The following is a 25,110-nucleotide window of genomic DNA, read 5'->3' as shown; positions in this document are numbered from 1 at the left end:
TGTATTTCAGCGCTGACATTTCAGCCAGTAAGTCGCTTCTATTCGTTTCCCTTGGGACCCCCAAACGCACGCTAGCTGTCCCCTTGGGTGTCTCGATGATACAAGACCCCTCTCCCCCGCAGGGCAAGGGGGCAAAGGTCGTGACCTCGTCTGCGTCTGTTAAGTTCCCTTTACAAGTCTTTGTGTGTGTGTGTGTGTGTGTGTGTGTGTGTGTGTGTGTGTGTGCCTGTGCAAGCATGCATGACCATCACATATGGCCGCCTGTGTATTTGTGTCTGGGTCTGAGCCTGTGTCTGCGTATGTGTGTTGTTGTTTTACACTGCAGAGGAATGTGTTGAGGCGTCCCCCCCCCGCCTCCCCCTCCCCCTCCCCCGCCTCATTACAGCTCTCCACTAACGAGATGCGCTAGCGGCTAGCACCTCATTAGCGGCCTTTCTTCCGTCGCTAACGCTGAATGCACATCGGACACCTCAAAACGTGGGTGGTCACCTTCAATCCCTTCCTGTAATTATAGGTACGCTATTCTCCTCCAGCTGTTATCGGACTGATCAGCGGGTGTAAGAGTAATCAATCAAACATTGGAAGCTTTTTTAATTAGAAATGTACAACTGACTGTATACAAGGGGATCCTGTTTGGCCTTGGCAGTAGACCGTCAACTATTAGAGCTGGTGATTGTTTAATTAGAAATGTACAACTGACTGTATACAAGGGGATCCTGTTTGAGTTTGGCAGCAGATTGTCTGCCATTAAAACTGGAGCAGCTTTAATTAGAAATGTATAATTCACTGTATACAAGGGGATCCTATCTGAGTTTGGCAGTAGACTGTCTGCCATCAAACCTTGCACTTCTTTCATCTGAAATGTACAACTGACTCTATACAAGGGCATGCTATTGTGTCACGCAACGGGGCTTGTTTAGCGGTAGCAGCAGGCTAGCTCAGCAGGGCATTTGGAAGTGCTTGGAATTGTAGTTTCTGAGGATCTTCGCTGAATAAAGTCATAGCTGCGTCCAATATGCTGTAGGATTTGTGTTTAAATCGCCTCTTGGTTGTAAAAGTCCTAAACCACCATGGTGTTTCACGCCCCCCCCCCCCCCCCCCACCTCCTCATATCCTTAAACCCCGGCAGACTTAACTTGAAAGGCCTCAAGTGCCTTTTGGCCGCGGCCCCCGTGCTGCTGTATACGAGCGCTCTTGGCATCCTTCATCGAGCCGTCGTTTTCAATATAGAGGACGTACACTTGGCTCCGGGCGGTGATAGCGCTGTCTATACGAGAGGCTGTGGTTCTGCGGCAGCGTCAAATCCTCTGCCATTTCGATGTCACGCACCCTGCCGTCGACACGCATTTGGGGAAAATGTGAAGCACTAGGTGAATAGAAATTGGTTGGAATTATGTGCTTCATTTTATTTCAACATTTTTTTCGATGTTTTTGTAGGTTGAGTTGTGAGGTATGTGTTATTCTGACTAGAAGGCCATGGAAACACAACAAACACAATCAAGACTTGGCTCGATTGCGAGGCTTGTGTCAGTTATATAAAATGGCGGCAATTTCCTGTGGATGATATTAGCGTGTGAATCAGCCGGGGACAACAGTAATTTTGCTAGCCCCATACCGAGTTACGAAAACCTAATTTCACACACTATTTAGCTCCCGTTCTGCGGCAGCATCACTCCCTTCCCAACACTAATAAACCAAGATTGAGATGCTGATATATAAATCAGGGCTTCGAGAACCTCGGCCTAATGGATGCTGGTAATGTAGTTTAGAGTTTCGATCGGGCCAAGAAAATCAAGCCTGCCCCTACCCGAGCCCGTGCACGTTCTGTCCGAGCCCGGCCCGGCCCGACACATTAACTGTGATTATGAACCCCAGCCCGATTTCAACCCGTCAATTTCTTTAATGCCTGGGCTGTTATATCTGACGTTCTCAAATAAAATTCAGAGTTGTTTAAACTACAGAAATCGGTTTAGAATTATCTTAATGAATAATGCAACAAGGACAAAGCATGTAGCTGCGCTGTTTGTTTATCCAGAATGGAATGGATCGCAAATAGATCTGAATGAAGAAACGTGAACAATGATGAACACAGACAATGAACAAGAATGAACAAGTTGATGGCGTAGGAGTAGGCCTAGGCTATTATAACATTTAAGCAAGGTTTTAGAATAGGCTAAATAATTATTTTAAACAAAGCAGCATGCCACACTTAATGGACTGGACAAAGCCGACACATCTGTTGTCACTGCCCACGACTTGTTTAAAATGGTCCCATACCTCAGACTTTCCTCCAGACTTGCTCAACGTGAATTCTCCTGATTTTATTTTATTCTTTACGTCTCCAAGCTCCATGTTGCACTTTAGCTGCACAGCACCGCCGGCCCGTTGTGGTGAGTGGAGGAGACACGCGTGCTGCGACAATGTGTGGCGTCTTTGTACACATGTTACTTAGGCCTACTCTGCTAAATATATATAGGCCTATAATATTTACGTTTAGGGCATAGCTTTCTCCTCAGATTAGGCCAATAAAGCAATGATTAAAATAAAAAATAAAAAACACATGATGAACGCTTGATCAAAGGTCCGGTCCGACCCGGCCAGAGGGTAGTGGTGGGAAATATCGCGGGTCGGGTCGGGTCGGGCTCAGGTCGGGCTCGGGCTCGGGCAGAGAATCTAAACTCTAATGTAGTTGCCTTTGCAGTGTACTGGTGTCCATGACTAAAACACTGCAGATCTACGCTGGAATGACTGATGAGGAACTAATGACTCACAGGTTAGTGTTTAGCCACAGCAGCCGGTGGCACTCTTTGTTTTACGCCGCTTTATTTATCCGTTTAGCGTCGGCCCACGATGCAAAGCTTTGCAAGAGACGTTTGGAGGGAGCCCCGGTGGTGCCAATCTGCCTCGGGTGGTCAGCCGGGCGGTAGAGTATATGATTGTGTCCCTGTTGAAGGGATTGGTTTGGTTTAAACCCCACCCAGGCACCCAGACGGAGTTTGACTTACTAGGAGGTGAACGTTTTGTGGTGGATGTGGTTTGGAAGGGAGAACACTCGTGTGTCTCGGATCAGAGCGGTACATGAAATGGGAGTATCTGGGAGAGCTTAAGTTTATGACATAGCTTTTAATACTGTTTCTGCTAACTTAAGAAGCCTCCCCATCCCACATACGCACACACACACACACACACCCCTCCTTCAGACCAAATGCTATAGGGATGGGGATAAGAGGTGAGATTTTGTGTTACACTGCCAATACATTCTGTGACTCAGCTCGGGGGAGAAAGGATGTGAAAGCCTTAATCAGTAACTTCCACCCCTCATTGGATAAGTCATAGTCTGCGGAGACACGGGAAGTGACCAGTCGCTGCAGTCCAAAAGGATGTCGTAGTGTAACAGTAACTCATACCTTCAACCCTGTGTCTTGGGCGGTCGCAGGGTTTGAGATTAGGACAACCGGAAACCAAGTTAGTCATAGCATAGAGGGGACGTCTCTCAGAGCCTTTGTGTTTCGTTGTCGGCCTCGGTTTCAAGCGTGTGTTCGCCGGGGTGTGTTTTCAAACACCCTTCTGGAAGTGGTTTGCAGAACGTTCTGTGGTATGAAGACATCTTGTCTCCGCTCCAGGAGAGGAATAAAACGGACTCAGCTGGTTTTTCCAAGAGCAATGTTCTGATCGCGCATGAGTTGATCCAGAGGTTTGGAACCAAACTGCACACCAGATAAAACGGCATCACAACGAAAGCCCACACGTTTCTCCGCTAGGAATTGCTTGCCGAGTTTTGAAAGGTACTATCCTGCTCTTCAGGACGTAGTCCAATTGAAGGAAGATTTATTTGTACATTTAGTTGGCACTCCCCTTTACTGGTGTGATATTGCGGTCGGAAAGAGGCTTTGACCTAAAGCTCTCTGGAGCAGATCTTGCGCCCGGTCTTGCTCCAGAGGAGCTAAGGCGGGTATGAGGGTCGAGGTCGGTGTCAGAGCATTAGAGGCGATCCATCTGGCTTCTTCTCAGAAGTCATGATCTCCCTTGGCTTGGCTGTCTACACAAGCAATACCAAGCACCAATAACCGTTAATACCGGCCACGACTGCTTCACCATCCACTAGTCGATCCCAGACTAGAAAAAACACGTTTGCTCATCAGGTTTCTCCATCGTGGTCCTTTGAAGTTGGCGGTTAGGAGAAAATGAATAACACGAACAAGGAAGGAAAAGGCGAGAGATACAAGACATAGATGATGATGTATTTAAGTTGAACAAGAGAATCCATTGCAAAGGTCAGACGGATGAATCTTTATCCTTGCTGTTTAATTGCTTGGGGCTCAGCCATGCCTCAGCCTCTCAGTTGCACAAACACACACACATCGGTTTTCTGTTTGGAGGCTAGCAACCTCCTTCATGGCGAGCTCTGCTCCAACAAAAAACACCCAAAGTCTCTGCTTTAACCCCCCTCGGAGGGGGGGGAGGGGCAGGTCACAGCAGGGAGCTTGCTTGCACCGCACGCATCGATTCTACACACACACACACACACACACATGCGAACGGTTTACCAAAGTTGCATTGCATTCCAACTCTCTACCTCTGCTGTTTCTCGTTCCTTCCCTTTCTGTTTTCTCTCTGGGATTGTGTGTCTCTCTCTCACACACACACACGCACACGCACACACACACACACACACACACACACACACACAAACACACATGCGCACACTCACCCACCCACACACACACACACACATTCACACGTGTTTCATGCCCTACCTAAGACACAGACCACGCAGTCTATATCGGGGAATGTTATCCGAGTTGTTCACCGGGCCGGGTGCAGCGTTGTTCTTGGGGGCATTGAGCCTTCGTCGAGTCCTAGCCGTACACAGCTGAGCTGGATACTCTCTGTCCTCATTAACAACCTTATTTTTATACGTGACATTGCTCCTCATAAACAACGCAGTACTGTTGTTAACCGTCGAAGAACACCCGCCTGTACCCACTCCCCTGATTCCAATGCATCCCAAGCCTTCATGCAGTGAAGCCTCGCCATTTGCCCCCAACGAGGCCGACTTAAATCTAAAAAAAGGGTACGCATAAACGTACGTTTAACCAAAAATCCACACGCTCTGTGTGTTGCATCACAATTGTGTAGCATCTTATCCTGGCTGTCTTTGTTGTATACGGGGAAAGGGTTAAGCTAGCGATTGTCAGTGCTTGGCTCTTGGTTCCATGAGTGTCCTCACTGTACCGACAGCGATGCAGAGTCGTCGAGTCTTTCTTCTGACAAATTATTGTCCGTCGCTTTGGAAAAAAAATTCATCTCGTGGAAACGCAACTAACACAAGGCTTGTGTCAGTTAAATGAAATGACCACAATTTCCGGCTGATGTTAGCGCGTGAATCAGCCGGGGACAACAGTGATGTCAGTCACCGCTTACCGCGTTACGAAAACCTAATTTCACACGCCATTTATCTCCCGTTCTGCGGCGGCGGCAGCGGCTCTCCTCCACCGCTGTTGTGAACACTGTGTCACTCCCTCCCCAACACTAATGACCAAAAGCGTCCGCTGAATGCCCTAAACGCCCTAACTGTGAACCCCTGTGTGCGCCCCCCCCCCCCAGACACGCTGTCCGTCTCCAGCAACGACGCCCTGCAGCCGGGCTCCAGCCACACCCTGGGGCCCCACACCTCCCCGGGGCCCAAGCGGCCGGGCAACACGCTGCGCAAGTGGCTGACCAGCCCCGTGCGGCGCCTGAGCTCGGGCAAGGCCGACGGCCACGTCAAGAAGCTGGCCAACAAGCACAAGAAGAACCGCGGCGAGGTGGTCCGCAAGTCGGCCGCCGACCTGCCGCTGGGCTCCCACAAGGACCCCGACGACACGGCCGCCACGCCCCAGGACGAGACCCTGGAGGAGGTGAGGGGACGCGCACACACGCACGCACACACACACACACAACACTACACAATACACACAAACGTTGTCTTCATCTTAAAGGCGCCCGGACCGCAAAAGTCAGCCGAGGGTGTGTGTTTAATATCCTGTTGTTGTCGTCGTTGTAATTGTTTTTGTTTTGGTAGTTGTTGTGGTTGTTTTGGTTGTTGTTCTGTCTTGAGTTTCCTATGTTTCTGGGTTTTTTTTTTGTATGCACTGCTGCAACAGCTAGAATTTGTAGACGGAAAAAGTGCGATGTTATCCCGTTTTCGTACACAATCACCTTGAAAACACGCCGCCGCGCTCGCCCTGTGAGCTGCGTCCGTTCGGCTATTTCTGGAGACTGCCCCCAAAAAAGTCTGCGTTGAGCTAGCCCGCGCTAAACCGCGATGCTAACCTACTTTAACACAGCGGGGGGGGGGGGGGGGCGTTAGAACATTAGACAGCCCCGGGCCGGCGGCAGCTTCTCGGGACGCCAACGGCTAAGCGGGTGTTGGGGGGGGGGTGTTCACCCAGCGCCTTAACAGAGGGCCGCGTTCCAAACGTTTTTCTTTTTCCTCTGTTTTCCCTTTTGCCCGCCACCTTAGCGCATGCGCAACGAGGGCCTGAGCAGCGGCACGCTGTCCAAGTCGTCGTCGTCGGGCATGCAGAGCTGCGGGGAGGAGGAGGGCGAGGAGGGGCCCGACGCCGTGCCTCTACCGCCCCCTATGGCCATCCAGGTGCACAGCCTGCTGCAGCCGGACCCCCAGGACGACAAGGTGAGGGCAGCCCGCCGGGCATGGGCAGAGGGGGGGGCCTATATACACGCACACGGGCGTGTAGCACACACACACACACACACACACATGCAAGCACACGCACACATGCACAGATACACACACACACACCCACACCTAAAAACGCACACACACACACAGACCTGCACACATACACATGCATCCACACACACACACCAACCTACACAGCCACACACACACACACACACACACGCACACATACACATGCATACACACATACACACCTTCATACACGCATATATTCATAACTACATATATGCATACACACGCGCACACAGCAGAAGTAAAGCCAAACCTTTCATCCGCCTATGTTTTTGGTCGTTTTTCGTAGACGGCGTCACATTGAAATGACACCATTAATATGATTTTGTTTTTCCTCCTTCTTCTTCTTCTTCTCTTCCTGTTCTGGACGGTCGCATGTGCCCGCCTTCAGCATTACGTTGATTTCTGTTCTGCTTCTCTTCTGTCCCAGTTTCCCTACCTCTCCTTATCGAACAAGCACAGCAACACTCAGCCCTCCTCCCTCCATTATTAACTTTTTTTTACGTTCTCTGTCCGACTCTCTCCTAACCGTATTGATCCCCCCCCCCTCCGCCCCCCGTACTCCTCCTCAAACTCCCACCGGGGGGGTTGAGCTTCCTCGGTATTGCTGGAGTGAATACGCCGTTTTTGGAATGAGTGCCGGTGGTTTTTCAGTTGAATTGTTTGGCTCATACTCACTTGTCTCTCAAAGTGCGGCGTATCTCGGGAGCAACCAATGCAGTTTCTTTAACAGCAATACGTCCCGAAAACCCAGTGTGTCCTCCGGCCAATTGTGACGCTCGCACTCGAGAGCCGTCCAATCGCAGACCTTGCCCATGGCCCTAACCTACCTCGTAAACCCCTCCCCCCCCCCCCCCCCCCCGACCCCCTATGTCCTCAACACTAGCCGGCCACTGGCTCCCCGATTGACACTCCTCTTAGGGTGGCCCCGCCCACCCAGTCCTCACCTGGAGGCGTGGAGTATCGAGTCCCCAACCCCTCGACGGTGAGCCTTCTGTCACGCTGGGAGCGCAGTGTGTCCCGTGTGGCAACCCTAGAGGCACACACACACATACACACACACACACGCACACATGCACACACACACACACACACACACGCACACAGACTCACACCAAGTTGTGTTATAAAACCCTTGGACAGTGCTTTATGTTTCCACCGCTTGTAACTCTTTACTTCAGTACTGTATATATTATTCCTATATATTACACTTTTTTTTTTAAGTTCTCAGGAGAGCATGTTTCAAAATCAGTTTTTAAAGATGTTCTACACACGTTTCTCTGTGTGTGTCTCTCTCTCGCTCTCGCTCTCTCTCTCTCCATCTCTCGCTCTATTTCGTTCTTTTTCCGTATTTGCAGGCTTCTCGACTGTCCAGCCGCCCCAGTAGCTCGGAGACTCCCAGTGCCGCTGAACTGGTCAGCGCCATCGAGGAGTTGGTGAAGAGCAAGATGGTGAGACATAGTCACACACGCACGCACACACACACACACACACACACACACACACACACGCGCACACACACACAAACACCCACAGAGACGCATACACACGCACACATACAGGCATGTACACACACATGCAAAAACAATATCACAAAAATGTAGCACCTGTTCTAGAAAACAGAACAGACGGATCCGATTGGAAAGATAAACGCGACAAGACGCATACACACACACACACACACACACATGCAAAAACAATATCACAAAAATGTAACACCTGTTCTAGAAAACAGAACAGACGGATCCGATTGGAAAGACAAACGCAACAAGACGCATACACACACACACACACACACACACACACACACACACACACACACACACACACACACAATCCAGCAATTCCAACTCACACATGCGCACAAACGTGTCCCTTTCAATCAAAGTGCACAGACCCACTAAAAGCACACCAACGTACACATTGGCACACACACACACACACACACTGCGTCTCTCCCCCTCTCCTCTTCGCTGGCACTTGGCGATGGCGATGATGGATGATGGATCGTAGCCTACCAGTCAGCTGTCAGTACTGTGACTCACCGTGGGCCCAGCTGTCTCTCGCTCCTAACAGGCCAGCTGGCATTGTGCTGTGGCACATACGTACACACACGCACACCGCCGCACACCGCCCAACTCCCTGCGTGTCCGCTGTCACTTCCAGCACACGTACCTACCCCACCGGCCTGGATTGTGATGGAAGTCGTGCTCTCGCGCCGGGCACATGGCTTCTCTTCACAGTGCCGGCGTTTGCTGTTCTGGGTCTCTTTGCTCTTCGTTTTATTTGTTTCATGCCTCTATTGTGCGGTCTCAATCTGTTCTCTGTATACATTCATCTCTTTCTCTCTCTCTCTCTCTCTCCCCACTTTCTCTCTCTCTCTCTCTCTCTCGCACGCTCTCGTTCTCTGTATCTATTTATCTCTTTCTCTCTCCCCCATTTCTCTATATCTCTCTCTCTTGCTCTCTTTTTTCTTCCTTTTATTTATATTATTCTTTGCATCTTCTTTTTATCTCTCTCTCTCTCTCTCTCTCTCTCTCTCTCTCCCCCTGTCTCCTCCTCCTCCTCTCCCCAGTCTCTGGAGGACCGGCCCAGCTCTCTGTCTGTGGAGCAGGGCGACAGCAGCTCCCCCTCCCTCATCCCCTCAGACAACTCCCTCCTCTCGTCGTCCTCCCCCATCGACGAGCTGGACGACAGAAAGTCTGGCTTCCTCAAGAGGAGGCAGTGAGTCGCAAGCGTTTGTTTCTCTGGGTTTTATTTTGTGTTTTTACTTGATTCTATGCTGCACTTTCTCGTCACACACACTGAACACAGCTAGACTTAAACAAGGGTTTTGAAACCAGAGAGTATCGTTTCAGTGAAATCTGCTTTAAATAAATCAATAAACAATAGTAGGTTCAACCAGCCATCGCCCATCCCCCTTTTGCCCTTCACTGTGTTTGTTTTAGTCCATTTTAATTATCATTATATATTTAAGCAATAGATCACGACAGGCTGTGGTATACGCTCATTATACCACAGTTAAGGGGCGTTGTCTGTCCCGACGCGCAGCGAAGGGGCGGCGACCCCCTTTACTGTGGTATAATGACCGTATATCACTGACTGAAGTGATCTATTGCTTTTATAAAACGGTTACGTAAATATGGCGAAATTAAAGTCATAGACACCCTCAATTTTGAAAAAGCGAGAAAGTCAGAAAAGCATTTTTTTAACGAATACAGAAAAGTAGTCCCTCCTGGCTGCCAGCAAAGTGTACGGCGGTTGCTATGCAACACACTGTAGCGTCCTTCAGAGAGAAGGCTAGAGACGGTAGCTTGGTTCGCCGGCAATTTAGCAATTTAGAAGGCTAAATTGCCGGCGACCGTGTGCCTATTGCTTTACAGGCTTTTTTTAGGCTTCAGTGAACTATGCTATCGCTTTTATATATAAATAAACAACAGTTCAAGTTAGGCGCGGATTGATACTGAACTCTGTAAACTGAACGGGCGTCATAGCTGTGTGTATACGCTCAATATACAACAGTTGGGAACCAATCAGATCGCTTGATTTAAGCCACCCGTTTTATAAATATATATATACTGTCACATGATAGTTAATAATCATTAACTATCATTTCTCCTTTCCTTTCTGTCCACAAGTTATGTGATGCTGGAGCTGGTGGAAACAGAGAGAGACTACGTCAGAGACCTTGGCTCTGTGGTGGAGGTGAGTGAAACCATTCTACGGTGTCTACCAAATGAACTAAGGGCACACTCACACTAGGCAAAGTTTCCCTGTACCGTAATCAAGTATGATTGCCCCCCCCCCCCCCCACAGTGCCGCTGACCTGTGCTCACTCTAGGCAATCTCAACTGGGCCAGAGTACACCGTGCGTGTGCGCGTGTCGGCTCATTAGCATCTGTACCGTGTGCCTGAGCACAACCTCTCCGAAGTGTACTGAGGCCAATTTAACTGAGTTGAACTGTACTTGAGTACGGAGGGCCGTGCTCACACTAGCCAAACGATCTAGACTTTAGGGGGCAAACGGTACAGACGGCCTAGTGCAAGTGCGCCCTAAGTGTGTGTCCCTTCTCTGTGTGATGTGAGGCTGACTCTGCGTCCTTCTCCCCCCTCCCCAGGGCTACATGAGCAGGATGAAGGAGGAGGGCGTGCCTGACGACATGCGGGGAAAGGACAAGATTGTGTTCGGGAACATCCATCAGATCTACGACTGGCACAAAGAGTACGCCTGTTTCCCGATATAGATCCCAAAATGTACTCTGTCATACTGATAATGGCCGAGGGGCACTGAAGTGTTGTGAAGGATGTGGCTGAAATCCTTGACTTTGTGCTTCCGTAGTTTCTTCCTGGCTGAGCTTGAAAAGTGCTTGGAGGATCCTGAGAGGCTGGCTTCTCTGTTTGTCAAACAGGTGAGGAAAAGAAGCAGCTTGATTATTGACCTAGTGGCCGTGTTTGTTTTAAACGCTAGTGTTTGGTGTCTCTGGAGTTCCAGTTCTGAATGCTAGGAACAGTAGCATTAAGAGCTAATATGAAGGCCAAGAAGGAAGATAATATGGAGCCAAGTCTGAATACAGACCATGTATCTTCTATTATCCATGACCAACTGGCGTGTGTTTTAACCTTGATCTCAACACGTACGACTTACCATAATGAACTCGTGGCTCTTTTCTGTCTGCTGCTACAGGAAAGGAGACTGCACATGTACATAGTGTACTGCCAAAACAAGCCCAAGTCTGAACACATCGTTTCCGAGTACATCGACAATTACTTTGAGGTAACGCCCTTTGATTACACACCGCGCTCCGCTTCAGCCTCTGTCGTCCCCCGTGGTTTAATGTTGGGGTTTCTGTATGTGGTCCTCAGCGCCATTGACACACACACACACACACACACACACACACACACACACACACACACACACACTGTTGGTGTATTATCGTTGCATTTACTTTGTAGGACCTCAAGCAGAGGCTGGGCCACAGACTACAGCTTACGGACCTGCTGATTAAACCTGTGCAGCGCATCATGAAGTACCAGCTTCTGCTGAAGGTAAGCACAACAGAGCCGACCGCTTCACCCCAAACTCCTGCTGTACGTTGAAGGTTAAAGGGGGAGGAGTCCCGCTTGGCCGTTCTCTAATATAAGACTGCGTTGCTTATTACGCCCGGTGTAAAATAATTGCGGCCTGCAACTTTAAGTAAGTTTCTGCAGGAAAAAAAACATGGAGAAGTTGGACCGTGGGTGTCATTGGTCTTGGGTTTGCGTTCCCCATTGGTCAAAATAGGACCAATGATTGGTCAATGGTCCAACTGTTTCCGTGGTAACAGAGTTCCGTTGCGCCATTTTCCTGCGACACAGTAATGAAGCAGTACTCGGTTAAATAAAGAAACATAACCTGAGGGCAAAGCCTTCCCTTACCTTTAATCATCTCCGATATGAAAGACATCTTACATCCTTGAACTTAATCGTTCGGTGTGTTTATCTTGTGTGTGTGTGTGTTTAGGATCTTCTCAAGGTCTCCAAGAAGTCCGGTGCAGACTCCCTGGAGCTCGAGGTAGGACGTGAGCCCGACAACAACAATCCCAATCGTTTTTTTGTGGAAGTAATCTTTTATGTGTGCAACAAATACGCTATAAATAAAGGCACTAAAGGCCCTGTTTTGGAGCCTGGTCTCTGACCCCTGCTGCTGCCCGCCGTCTGTCCCCAGAAAGCGGTAGAGGTGATGTGTGTGGTGCCCAAGCGCTGCAACGACATGATGAACGTCGGCCGCCTCCAAGGGTTTGAAGTAAGACGTGTTTTCATCTTTTATCTATTGCACCTTTTCAGTACAATTCTATTTATTATGTATGTATTATTTATTATGTCTCAGTTATTCGTCATTATTTGTTATTTCTAATTTATTATGTATTATTAATTGTTTCTAATGACGTGTTTATTAGTATTTGGTTGCCTCCTTTCACCCTTGTGCTGGAATTGTTTGTGTGGTTCGAGGAACTGGCCACCAGGGGGCAGCACTGTCAAAGCCTTAGTTTATCGCTTCTGAGAAACCTAACTATTTGAATTGGGGTTTTGTCGCCCCGGTTATTGTCCCTGTATTGTCCCATGTTATTGAAATGTTTCTGTAAGGAGCATTACATTGTACATGACAATAAAGTGATTTAGTGCGACCCCACTACTACAACAACAACAACAAGGGATGTGAGCCTACGCACTAAAATCCGACTCTCTCTGTCGTCGTCCAGGGAAAGATCGTGGCCCAGGGCAGGCTACTGCTGCAGGACACCTTCATGGTGTCGGACCAGGACGGAGGCCTCCTGTCCAGGATGAAGGAGAGGAGGGTCTTCCTCTTTGAGCAGATCGTCATCTTCAGCGAACCCCTGGACAAGAAGAAGGGCTACACCACTCTGGGCTACCTCTTCAAGAACAGTGTCAAGGTGAGCTAACCGCGGCGCGACGCTGAACGTCAAGCAGTCCGAGGCCTCTAGTGTTTCAGCGATAGCAGACACAAATCTTCCTTCCATTCTTTAATTACGCTGCACTGAACCGCTTAGCTGCGATGACTTACGTTTACATTTAAAGCGTTTAGCAGATGCTTTTATCCAAGGCGACTGACAGTAAGTACATTTCTCAGGAGAACGAGACTCTATATATCACTGTCAGTACAGTAAAGATATTCATAGAAACGAAAGTGCTAAGCACTAACAATGGCTAGGTTAACCCATTCCCCGTATACAACAAAGATAGCTAGGATGAGATGCTACACAATGCTAAGCACTGTGTTTTAATTGCAGGACGTACAGCACACAATAGAGAGGGGAGACAATTAAGAGAGGGGAGCACACAATAAGTGCGTGAGAGGGGTGTTTTTACGAGAGTAAGGGAGGAGGAGGGGTGGTGGGGTGGAAGTGGAAGTGGTCAAGTTGTCTCGTCAGTGGTTTTCAAATTCATTTGTATGCTGATGATACCATTTTATACTGTGCTGCTGACTCATCTCTTAATGCTCTTCAGAATGCTCTTGTTTCACTCAAGCTGGTTCTTAATCAGACCAAAAGGGCAAGAGATATGGGTCACAATAGTCACAATAGTGTATGCATTTCCACTATCAGTGGGTCTATTATTGAAAAAGTCCCTGAATACAAATATCTAGGCATCTGGCTTGATGAAAAACTCACTTAAAAAATCTCATATTGATAACTGTATGCTTCAAAAACCACCCCATGCAGTACACCCACAGCACCACAGGGGGTGCTAGTGCCCCATTCAACCCCCAGCCCGCTCACTCATCCTCCCTTTGCATTCATCTCCTCAACCCCCTCTCTCTCTCTCTCTCTCTCTCTGTGTGTCCTCCTTCCAGGTGAGCTGGCTGGGTCTGGAGGAGAACCCGGACGACCCCTGCAAGTTCACGCTCACCTCGCGCTCCACGAGCGGCGGGCAAGAGCGCTACAGCCTGCACTCCCCCAGCTCGGCCGTGAGCCAGCTCTGGGTCCACCAGGTCAGCCAGATCCTGGAGAACCAGCGCAACTTCCTCAACGGTAAGGTGAAGCTCCGCCCAAGGAAACGCTAAACATAAAGCTAGAAAGTGGCCATAATGCAGTCATAAAGCGTCGACATGTGGCTCAGGAGGTAGGAGCGGGTTGGCTGGTAACCTGAAGGTTGCTGGTTCGATCCCCGGCTCCTCCTAGCTGAGTGTCGAGGTGCCCCTGAGCGAGACGCCCTCACCCTGACTGCCTCCTGACGGGGGCTGGCTGTCGCCCTGCATGGCTGACACCGCCGTCGGTGTGTGAATGTGTGCATGAACGGGTGAATGTTAGGCACCCATTCATTCAGTAAAGCGCTTTGAGTGACCACTGGTTAGAGGAGCGCTGTTATTATAAATGCAGTCCATTTACCATTTGCTGAGCGGAGTGACCGGGCAACAACACAAGAACCATGAGTCATCGAAATGAAGTCAGGTCAAGTCTGTTTTGTTCGTGTCGCTCTTAGTCACAATGACAGTCTCAAAGCGCTTTACAGGCCGTGTATTTATGATACAGCCATGGCAACAAAAACCTCAAAAAAAAATAAGTGCAACAGGTCCCATAAGCGACTTACATAACAGTATAACAAGCAGTGTAGTTGTTATGTATGCAGTGGATAGTCAACAGTATGCATGGTTACTCCCATGCCTTAGGGGGGGCGCTCTACGGCACCTGTTGAGTGTAACTTGTAACGTTGTTTTGGTGCTAGTAAATCGCAAGACCAGCGCCAGTTACTAACAAGTTATCCTTGTGTTGTATAACGAACATAAGAGTAGTGATTGTGTCACAACCCGGCTCCAAGGCTGTGCCAAAGTAGGGAGAACAAACACGAGCTGGCTACTAGCAAGCGGTATTTATTTTACAATTCAACCAATACAAACGTGTAAAGATCAGTATCAGTCATGAATGCATGTATGGATGTGTGATAATGTGTGTGCAGATCAAAATAAACAAAGAGAAAGCGCTGCCATCAGGCCTGCCGGTGAACAGGAATCAGTTCCCTCCAAGACCCCTTTTTCAGAATGAGGAAGGTCTTTATAGGCAGAGCACACTGGCCCAGGTGTTACTCATGCAGCTGACGATCACGGACACCTAGTGCCTGGGTGGAGGGATCGTCACAATTGCAGTAATGATTTTATAGTTACACTAATGGAACGTGTTATCTTTTGTCTCTGCAGCGCTGACCTCTCCCATCGAGTACCAGAGGAACCACGTGGGGGGCGGCGGCGGCGGCGCCGGCGGGCCCCCCAGCAGCAGTAGCAGCGGCGGGGGCAGTGCCGGGGGCCCGGCAGGGGGCAGCAGCTCCAGCAACGCCCACAGCCTGGGTGGAGGAGGAGGAGGAGGAGGAGGAGGAGGAAGCGGCGGCGGCGGCAGTGGCGGCGGCGGAGGAGGAGGAGGAGGTGGAAGCTCCGGCGTCTCCGGCAGCAACTCGTCCCTGTGCGGGCCCCGCACCCGGCCCTCGCGCATCCCCCAGCCCTCCTCCCGCCTCCCGCAGCCCGTCCACCACCACCACCCCCCGGGCCCCGAGGGGCCCGACCGATCAGCAGGTACGTGGTCGTCTCCCTGCCGCACCCCCCCCACACCCCCCCTCACCCCCCAGGGCTCCCTCCTCCCCCCCAACCCCTACCCCTACCTGGACTCCGACGCGGCGGGGGAGGCCCCCGAGTCGTCGGGGGGGCCCGAGGTGCCCAGGATGCGGGTGCTGGACGGGCCCCTGGGTAGCGGTAGCGGCGGCGGCGGCGGTAGCATCGGCGGCGGCAGCAGCAGTGGAGGCAGCAGCGGCAGCATCGCTAACAATGCTAACACCGCTAACGGCTTGTGCGGGAGCGCGGAGGGCAGCCCCGGGCGGCAGGGCCCCCGGAGGCCCTCGGGGGAGGGCCAGAGACACCCGGCCGCCGGGATCCCGCAGATGGCGGTGGCCCCCCTGATCACGCTACCCCTCAAGACCCCCCGGGTCGCCACGGTGACGCCCCTGGCCTCGCCGCAGTCTCCCGGCGGAGGAGGAGGAGGAGGAGGAGGAGGAGGAGGAGGAGGAGGAGGAGGGCTGGGCAAGGACGCCGGCGTCGTCCCCGCCAGCCCGGCCCACAAGGGCGGGACTTTCTGGGCCGCGGCCCCGGCGGTACCGGCCTCCCCCGCCGGCCGGTCGGGGTCCTTCCCCTTCCCGGCGCCGGTCGGCGGCGGCGATGGGGCGGGGTCGCCCGGCGGGGGGGCCACGCCCTCCCACCAGCACCGGCCCCGCTGCCACTCGGGTCACAGTAAGGACCAGGACCGCATGAGCACCTGCTCCTCCACCAGCGAGCAGTCCATAAACTCCACCCAGAGCAACGGGGTAAGACCAGGCCAGCAGACCCCCCCCCACCCACCCACCACCGCCACCGCCACCACCGACGCCCCCCCCCCCGCACCCTGCAACCTCTTCAAGGCTCCCGCCTGGCCCGGTGCTGCGGGTCACTAACACGGCCTCGCTGGCTGGCTGGCGGGCTGGCAGGCTGGCTGGCTGGCTGGCTGGCCAGTCAGTTCCTCTTCTGGGCACTGCCTTCGCTTCCACATGCCTAATACCACTGATGCTACTACTACTACTACTACTACTACTACTACTGCCGCTGCGCCCTGGATATTAACTGCTATCTCAGCCCACTAACTCGGCCACGTGTGTGTGTGTGTGTGTGTGTGTGTGTGTGTGTGTGTGTGTGTGTGTGTGTGTGTGTGTGTTTGTGTGAGTTTGTTTTGTGTGTCTGTGTGTGTGTGTGTGTGTGTCGGATTGTGTGTGTGCGCTCTGCGTGCACGGCCTGTGTGGACATTTGCGCGTTGTTGTGCTCGGTGGATCGTACTAACAGTTTCTGAATGGTAAAACAACTTTTAACCGCGGGGCCGTTTCTCTTCATGCTGGTCGAGTGTTTTTTCTCTCCTGATGTACTGTCTTCTCTGTTGCTTTAAGCGACCAGCCCCCCTCTGACACCTACTGTGCTGATATTGTCCGAAGTGCATTGTTGGCAGCCTGGTCCCAAACACTTCAGGTGCTGTTCTGTCAGCGCAGCGTTTCTGTCCCGTTTCTCTAACGTGTGGGAACGCTCGACTTCCACCTCCGACCTCTTCCTCTCAAGTTCTCCCTCCCCCCCTCCTCCCCTCCCCCCTCCCTCCCTCCATACAAACAAACAGTATTTCTTCAGGATTAATGCAGCTACTGTGTTTTGTTTGCGATTGAGTTGATCTCAATTTGGATCCGTTGTTGTTAAGACGACTACACACACACACACACACACACACACACACACAGAAACACAGAAGTAAACACAGACTTGTCGTTATGCCAGGCTATTTTGGTTATTAGCCTCATTTCCCCTAACGACCACATCTCTATGTGATAACAAATAAACGTGCTGCAAAGTAACGCTTTCTTCACTGCATGCGATTCAATCAAATCCAGCGTTTGATTGGTGAGATCCTGTACACTAATACTGACCTCCCTTCAGTTTCAGTACAATTAAGTATGTGTATTAACTCTACCCTGCGTGTCTACCCTGATGTGTGTTTGTGTGTGTGTGTGTGTGTGTGTGTGTGTGTGTGTGTGTGTGTGCGTGCGTGTGTGTGTGTGTTCATGCCTATATTGAAACAACCAAGGGGATTCCCCCTGCAGAGTAAAAGCAATGGGTGTGATATGTCTGTATTAATACCACCCCCTGTGTCTGTGTGTTTTCCCCCTGGAGATTAAAAGCAGTCTGTGTTTTCCCCCCTGCAGTGTGTGTGTGTGTGTGTGTGTGTGTGTGTGTGTGTTAGATTCTGTCTGTATTAACACCACCCCCTGTGTTTGTGTTTGGCTCCCGGAGATTAAAAGCAGTGTGTGTGTTTGCCCCCCCGCAGTGTGTGTGTGTGTGTGTGTGTGTGTGTGTGTGTGTATTAACACCACCCCCTGCAGTGTGTGTGCTATCACATCTGTATTAACCCCAGCCCCTCTGTCTCCCCCTCCCCCGCTGCAGAGTGAAAGCAGCAGCAGCAGCAGCAGCACCGTGTCCACCATGCTGGTGACCCAGGACTACGGGGCGGTGAAGGAGGACGAGGTGTGCGTGCTGCAGGGCGAGGTGGTGCAGATGCTGGCCAGCAACCAGCAGAACATGTACCTGGTGTACCGCGCCGCCACGCAGCACTGCCCCGCCGCCGAGGGCTGGATCCCCGGCTACGTGCTGGGCCACACCTCGGCCTCCGTCACGCCCGACCTCCCGGAGGGCACCATCAAGTACGTGAGGGGGGTGGGGGGGGGATGGGGGGGGGGGATGGGGGGGGGGGGTCGTGAGGGGGTGGGGTCACTGTTACGCTGATGGCCAACCAGGGGGGGGGACTTGCCATGTATCGGAGATTATTACGTTTTTTTTAGAGGAAACGAACCTAAACTAAAATCGAAGATTAATGTTATTGGTGGAGTTTGTTCGACGTTGTCTCCGTTGGATTGCTGCGGAGTTAAAGTTCAAATGTGTACTTTGTAGTACGCGTTTTTTTTTTCTGAATTTCAGATTTTTTTTCAAAATCCAAGCAAGCAATAAAATAACACATTTCCTGTGTGTGTGTGTGTGTGTGTGTGTGTGTGTGTGTGTGTGTGTGCGTGTGTGTGTGTGTGTGTGTGTGTGTGTGTGTGTGTGTAGAAAATCATTATCATGGCACACAGCACTTCGTATCCGACGTAAATCAGAGAAGAGAGACAAGGAGGGCAGGAAGGAGGCCAAGATGGAGAACGGGTTCCGCAAGTCGCAGGACAGCCTGGCCAATAAAGTCTCTGTCAAGGTGGCGCCTCTCACCCACCCAAACACCGAGTTCATTGCTTTTGTTGTTACACAGCCATGTCCCTTTTTTACTAATGTTGTGCTCTGTTCTGTGTCTTTTTCAGCTTCTGAATCCCAACTACATATATGATGGTACGTTCACCTAGTTTCACCTGGTAAAATGTCCGATCTTAATAGTCAAGGGTGTGCTCCCTTTTCATTTCTCGGGACCCAAAAAACTTAAAAATGGATAATGGCATTTCTAAAAACAATTGAATTAAGAAAAGAACCAACAAAGATTTCACGATTCAATGTCGACCTTTGACCTTCCCCCCCCCCCACCCCCAGCGCCCCCTGAGTTCCTGGTGCCCGTGTCCGACGTGGCGTGCGACCGAGGGGACAACGTCACCCTGCGCTGCAAGGTGTGCGGCCGGCCGCGGGCCACCGTCTCCTGGCACGGCCCCGACAACAGCGCCCTGGGCAACAGCAGCCGCTTCAGCGTCAGCTACAGGTGGCCGATCAGTCCCGCGACTTCATCGTCAACCGGGAGGAAAATCGCTTTGCGTCTGAATGTGAATGTTATTGTAGAGGTTTATTTTTTTTTTTTTTAAATGACATTAATATTGATAGCAAAAAAAGAACACCTTACCTGGTTTTGTTCTTCCGAAATTTTCTGAAATGGTCTGAATTTTTTTTTATTTATTGTTTATTTATTTATTTTATTTTATTTATTTTATTTTATTTTATTTTATTTATTTATTTTATTTAATTAATTAATTAATTAATTTAATTTTTATTTATTTATCCACTGCATATTACGGTTGAAGTGGAAATTCATTGAAAGAGCTTGGATGGGTGGATGGATTTAAGTGTTCATGGCTTCACACTGATTCAAGAGGCGGTGCCGCCCCCCCCCCCACCCACCCACCGTAACGCTACTCCCTCCGCCCCCCTGCCCCCCCCCCCCCCCCCTCCCCCTTCAGCGAGACTGGGGAGGCGGTGCTCAACATCCTGGGCGCCTCGGTGGAGGACGCCGGCGTGTACACCTGCATCGCCACCAACGTCTCGGGCTCCGTCACCTCCTCCGCCAGCCTCAGGGTCCTAGGTAGGTGGGGGGGGGGCTGGGTGGGGGGTTGTCAAAAGTTAAACCTGTTGATTCTCGATTTTAAATGAGATAGCATAATGAGAATGAATTAAGCATTATTAATAACCGTCTATAAACTAGTACTAGTCTAGTTCGGGAGATGTAGTCTGCTTTCTCAGAAGATACAGACTATCTTTGACTTGTACTAGTGTATAATGTGAGACTGAACTCTGCTTTCCCAGGAGCCTCAGATGACAGGAGTGAATTTGTCTGGAAGAGCAGCTTTGAGTCCTACTACACCGAGACCAGTGAGCTGGGAAGGTAACATTCATATGTATATACTGGGAAATGTGTTATGTAAAAGAAAATTTAAAAATAACCACACGCACACACACACACACGCACACACACACATATCCCCCTCTCGTTCTGTCTCCCTGGCCTCACCCCGGGGCTCCACGAAACGTTCCTTTGTACATCTCACTCCCGGTCCAGTACTCTGTTATGATCACGGGGGGGGAAGGTAGTCGACCCAAAAGCACGACACAGGACAGACCGGGGGGGGGGGGCGGCTAGAGAATGGTGGGAATCCGGTATGGGTGCAGGGGAGTCCTGACGGAGGGGCTGAGGAGCATGGAACTGAAGAACAAGGAAACACGGGTTAGACGGGGCGGACTGGACAGTTCTTCGGAAAGGAGGATCATACAGCGGGGCCACAAGACGATACAAACTATTCAAGGTCTGTTAGGATCGTCTGGAGGACCGGGGGTTGATATAGAGGGAGCTGATGCCGATTGCCGATGCTGATGGTGATTGCCGGCAGCTGTGTAGAGATGCATGAAGGAGAGACTGGGTCCCACGAGGTGGAAGAGACGGAGGGGACGTGACGCGCTCGGCGCCTGCGGTGGAGCTCCAGGGCTTGGACCTGTTTACAGTGTGCGCACGTGCAGAAAAACCCGAGCATGACACCACGGCCCTGGCGCTCCTACTCATACTCGTCGACCGGCTACGGTGCGAACTCTACTGTTAGGCCCTGTCCCGATTCTCCCCCCCTTCCCCTAGATCGGAGCCCTAACCCTAGATTTTGCGCGTTCCCGCGAAGGAGTAGGGTGTCCCAATACTTAGGGGAGCAAGAGGGAGTCCTGTTTTTCCCTTAAAAATCAACCCTTGAACACTAGCCAGCTCGGTAGCTGACTTGCAGCTAAGGGCACTCAAAGCAAAGTGTTCTTGTCAAGGGGAGAGAAATGGAACTGGGCCTTTCTCTACTGACCACCGTCGTCCCCCCCCCCCCTCCCCCTTTGTGTCGGTTCCCCCAGGGGCCGGTTCTCGGTGGCCAAGCGGTGCGAGCAGCGCGGCAGCAAGCGCTCGGTGGTGGCCAAGCACGTGAACAAGCGGCTGCTGCGGCGGGAGCAGGTTCTGCGGGAGGTGAGGCTGCTGCAGTCCCTGGACCACCCCAACCTGGTGGGGCTGCTGGACACCTACCAGACGGCCACCAGCTACGTGCTCGTCCTGGAGATGTGAGTACCCCCCCCCCCATTCGCTCTTCTACTTTAGTTTTCTATTCTACTATTCTTTTAGTTTGCACATTTTGCCTTTCTTTTGTGTTGTCATGTTTTGTCGGTTGGATGTTAAAAAAACGAATGTGATACATTTACGTTCAGAGCATTAAAGCAGACGCTTTTATCCAAAGTGACTTACAATAAGTACATTTGTCAGAAGATAAACAATATATAGCTGTCGGTACAGTAAGGATGTTCATAGAAACCATTGACCTTTTTTGATACCCTTTTTCACGTTTTAGTTAAATATTTCCCTTTGCTTGTGTGTCTTTGTGTTGATCTCCATCACCCACCCTCTCCTTCACACTAGCTATAAACCACCCATTAGTGCCATACAGTGGCTCATACTGTAATCAGTGCTGCATGTTCGGTTTGATATCCACGACCCAAACTAGATCAATCAATTGTTGGGAAGAAGTTGGACAGCATCTTCACTAAAATTCTTAGTAATCAACCGTAAAAAAAAAAAAGGCGAAACGAATATTTGCACCACACTCAAACTTGTGTACTGCTCGTCGAGGTCACACTCACAAGCAGTGTCCCCTCAGAGAAGGGGACGCTCGTGTGCGCTCGCACACCGATAAGCTTGAGTCTTTTGAAACATACCGGAGGAGGGGCTCTCTTGTGAACAACGTTTCTTTCTCCTTTGCGTTGACTCTGCATGGATTCGCGCCGCACCTTCATTTTTTTATGTGTGAACGCACCTGAACGTGGTCCACTCTGCGTGCCGTCTCCCTGTCTCTTAACGTTCACGGTGTGGCGGTGGTGTGTTAGGGCGGAGCAGGGCCGGCTGCTGGACTACATCGTGAGCTGGGGAAGCCTGACGGAGGAGAAGGTGGCCTTCTACCTGCGGGACGTCCTGGAGGCTCTGCACTACCTGCACAGCTGGAGGATAGCACACCTGGACGTCAAGGTACGGAGCTCACACGCGCACACACACACACACACACACACACACACACACACACACACGCACGCAGTCTTTCCCTAATCTGTGTGATGAGTGTAAGTCCATCCATGAATTGGATATTGCTAACGTGCAGCTCTATTAATTCCCTTCCTCCGCCCCGCCCCCCACCCCACCCGACCCCCGTCACCCCTCAGCCGGAGAACCTGGTGGTGGAGCACGTCTCCTCCCAGCCCACGGTGAAGCTCACGGACTTTGGCGACGCGGTCCAGCTGGAGCCGCCCTCCTCCTACGTCCACCCGCTCCTCGGCAGCCCAGAGTTCGCCGCCCCGGAGCTGGTCCTGGGTCAGCCCGCCTCGCTCATGGCCGACATGTGGAGCTTGGGTGCGTTGTGATCAAAAGCCGAGACACGAGGGGGAAAATAAAGGGAACGTGACTGTAACGATGTCAATTGATGCACACCGCCGCCTAGGTGACGTTTACTGGGGTCCGCCAAACACAGGGACAATATAGTGCCCTATATAGTGCCCTATATAGGGTGCTCGCCATTTTGTAGTGGTGTTCGAATTCTCAGTGTTTAATTTCATTCACTATATAGTGGACGATAAAATACCCAAAATTTGAGTGAACATACGATGTTCCCTACATGTTACTCCCGTATACCACAATGCAATGCGGGCGCGTTTACTGACGCAAATGACGTTTAGAAATGTCCAGCGTAGTGTCCGAATTCTCGTTTGCTCGTTCCCTATATAGTTCACTATATCATAAACACTATATAGGGAATAGTGAGTAGTATAGTAATAATAGAAATAGTAATAGTGATTAGGGGATGATTTCGAACACAGATAATGATACGTGAAGCTGGCGCTCCATGTAGCCATGCAGGTGATCTCGGAGTGTGTGAGTGTGTGTGTGATGGCTGGTTTAACCTGTGCACTGATATGTCAACGGGGTAATCTGTGGCGAGTGTTTACATGCAAAAAACCCAAAGTTTATACTGTTTCGCCACACTATTTGAGTTAAACAAGCACGGTGGTGTCTCGTAAGGAACCAACTGGTGTTACACAGGTCTTGGAATGGTTTTCTGAATGTGTTTAGAGGCCCCAAAAGCGGATAAAGAGCTTGCCCCCATAGGTTAGCGTTATAGCTATTCCGTAGCGCTGGTGTTCTGCCAATTTCTGCTCCCTTGTCAGATTTTGCTACCTAGTGGTTCTGCACATGCGCATGACGACACTATTGATCCGCGGTGTAGTATTGGTGTAAAATATACATACTGTACCCCTTAACTCTCCAATAAAGACGTTATAATACAGTATCAGAGTCTATAGAATCATGCTACCCTATCAAAAAGTGCTACCTTATGTGTTTGGTAGCGTATTTAATCTGTTGACCAACTGCCTCTATCAAACAATGCTCCCACTACAGAAACATGTTATTTTAAACGACTACTCACTCCATGTACACTGTAAGAATACGGGGAGCACATTTTGATACTGTATTATAACGTCTTTATTGGAGATTTCAGGGGTACAAAATACATGTGTATTTTACACCAATACTCAATAGCGTCGTCATGCGCAGAACCACAGAACCACAGGTAGCAAAATCTGATGGGTAGCAGAAATTGACAGAACACCGGCAGCCAGTGCAGATCTCCGGCTTGGTCCGAATCAATTTTAGTCTGTTTTTTTTTACTTCCCTCAACACGGGGTGTGACCCTCGGGAAAACAATAACGGGGTTAAAAAAAAAAAATCGCCGGAGGTCTCTCCGTTAACGTGGCGTGACGAAATGCGTTCCTCAGGGGTGGTGACCTACGTGGTGCTGAGCGGGGCCTCGCCCTTCCTGGACGACAGCGTGGAGGAGACGTGCCTGAACGTGTGCCGGCTGGACTTCAGCTTCCCGCGCGACTACTTCCAGGGCGTGAGCGCCGCCGCCCGCGACTTTGTGCGCACGCTGCTCCGCAGCGAGCCCGCCGCCCGGCCCGGCGCCGGCGCCTGCCTGCGCTCGCCGTGGCTGCAGCCCCGCGACGCCGACAGACGGCCCGGCGCCCCGCGCGCCGCCGCCGCCGCCCCCCTCCTCCCGCCGCCGCCGCCGCCGCCAGCGGGGGACGTCCACCTGGACACCTCCCGCCTCATCTCCTTCATCGAGCGGCGGAAGCACCAGACGGACGTGCGTCCCGTCGCCGCCACGCAGCACTTCCTCCACAGCCGCCTCCTCGACCACGCCTGATTTTGGCCGCGGCCCCCGGGGTTGTGACGTCACAACAAGGAGGTCGGGTGGAGGTCGGGTGGTGCTGCAGCTGCTGAAGACACGTCGCCCGCCCCCCCCCCCCCCCCCCCCACCCCCGTAACTAGAACACCTCTCGGATACGAGGTGATGTCCTCGTCCCGCCCCCCCACTAACACACACACACACACACTCACACCGACACACACACACACACGCCTCCTCACTCAGCCATGAAATGTCCTGCTGCTGCTGCTGTCTGACTGACTGACCTCTGCTGAAATACCCCCCCCCCCGATCGA

General features: G+C 51.3%; 1 protein-coding gene across 1 annotated transcript in view; it reads left to right on the top strand.

Moving 5' to 3' along the window:
* LOC311351715 (triple functional domain protein-like) overlaps positions 1–24,878 on the top strand; it is a gene marked incomplete at its 5' end in the record, with an annotated part of 68,347 nt that extends 43,469 nt beyond the window's left edge. Inside the window, 25 exons of the mRNA XM_084471871.1 lie at positions 5,608–5,900; positions 6,506–6,676; positions 7,644–7,742; positions 8,116–8,208; positions 9,333–9,481; positions 10,396–10,462; positions 10,876–10,979; positions 11,097–11,166; positions 11,442–11,531; positions 11,714–11,806; positions 12,261–12,311; positions 12,465–12,542; positions 13,000–13,191; positions 14,112–14,289; positions 15,453–16,603; positions 18,252–18,508; positions 18,912–19,050; positions 19,154–19,181; positions 19,377–19,539; positions 20,012–20,133; positions 20,355–20,433; positions 21,429–21,629; positions 22,446–22,584; positions 22,776–22,962; positions 24,384–24,878. Coding sequence (XP_084327997.1) covers positions 5,608–5,900; positions 6,506–6,676; positions 7,644–7,742; positions 8,116–8,208; positions 9,333–9,481; positions 10,396–10,462; positions 10,876–10,979; positions 11,097–11,166; positions 11,442–11,531; positions 11,714–11,806; positions 12,261–12,311; positions 12,465–12,542; positions 13,000–13,191; positions 14,112–14,289; positions 15,453–16,603; positions 18,252–18,508; positions 18,912–19,050; positions 19,154–19,181; positions 19,377–19,539; positions 20,012–20,133; positions 20,355–20,433; positions 21,429–21,629; positions 22,446–22,584; positions 22,776–22,962; positions 24,384–24,811 — 4,622 coding nt within the window. The 3' untranslated portion in view covers positions 24,812–24,878. The remainder of the gene's footprint in view (positions 1–5,607; positions 5,901–6,505; positions 6,677–7,643; positions 7,743–8,115; positions 8,209–9,332; positions 9,482–10,395; positions 10,463–10,875; positions 10,980–11,096; positions 11,167–11,441; positions 11,532–11,713; positions 11,807–12,260; positions 12,312–12,464; positions 12,543–12,999; positions 13,192–14,111; positions 14,290–15,452; positions 16,604–18,251; positions 18,509–18,911; positions 19,051–19,153; positions 19,182–19,376; positions 19,540–20,011; positions 20,134–20,354; positions 20,434–21,428; positions 21,630–22,445; positions 22,585–22,775; positions 22,963–24,383) is intronic.
* Between the last annotated feature and the right edge of the window lie 232 nt (positions 24,879–25,110).

Source organism: Micromesistius poutassou (assembly GCF_964030765.1).
Source record: "Micromesistius poutassou genome assembly, chromosome: 8".
Lineage (NCBI taxonomy): Eukaryota > Metazoa > Chordata > Actinopteri > Gadiformes > Gadidae > Micromesistius > Micromesistius poutassou.
Note: the sequence above shows the minus strand (reverse complement) of the source record. Positions and strands in the feature narration are given on the sequence as shown.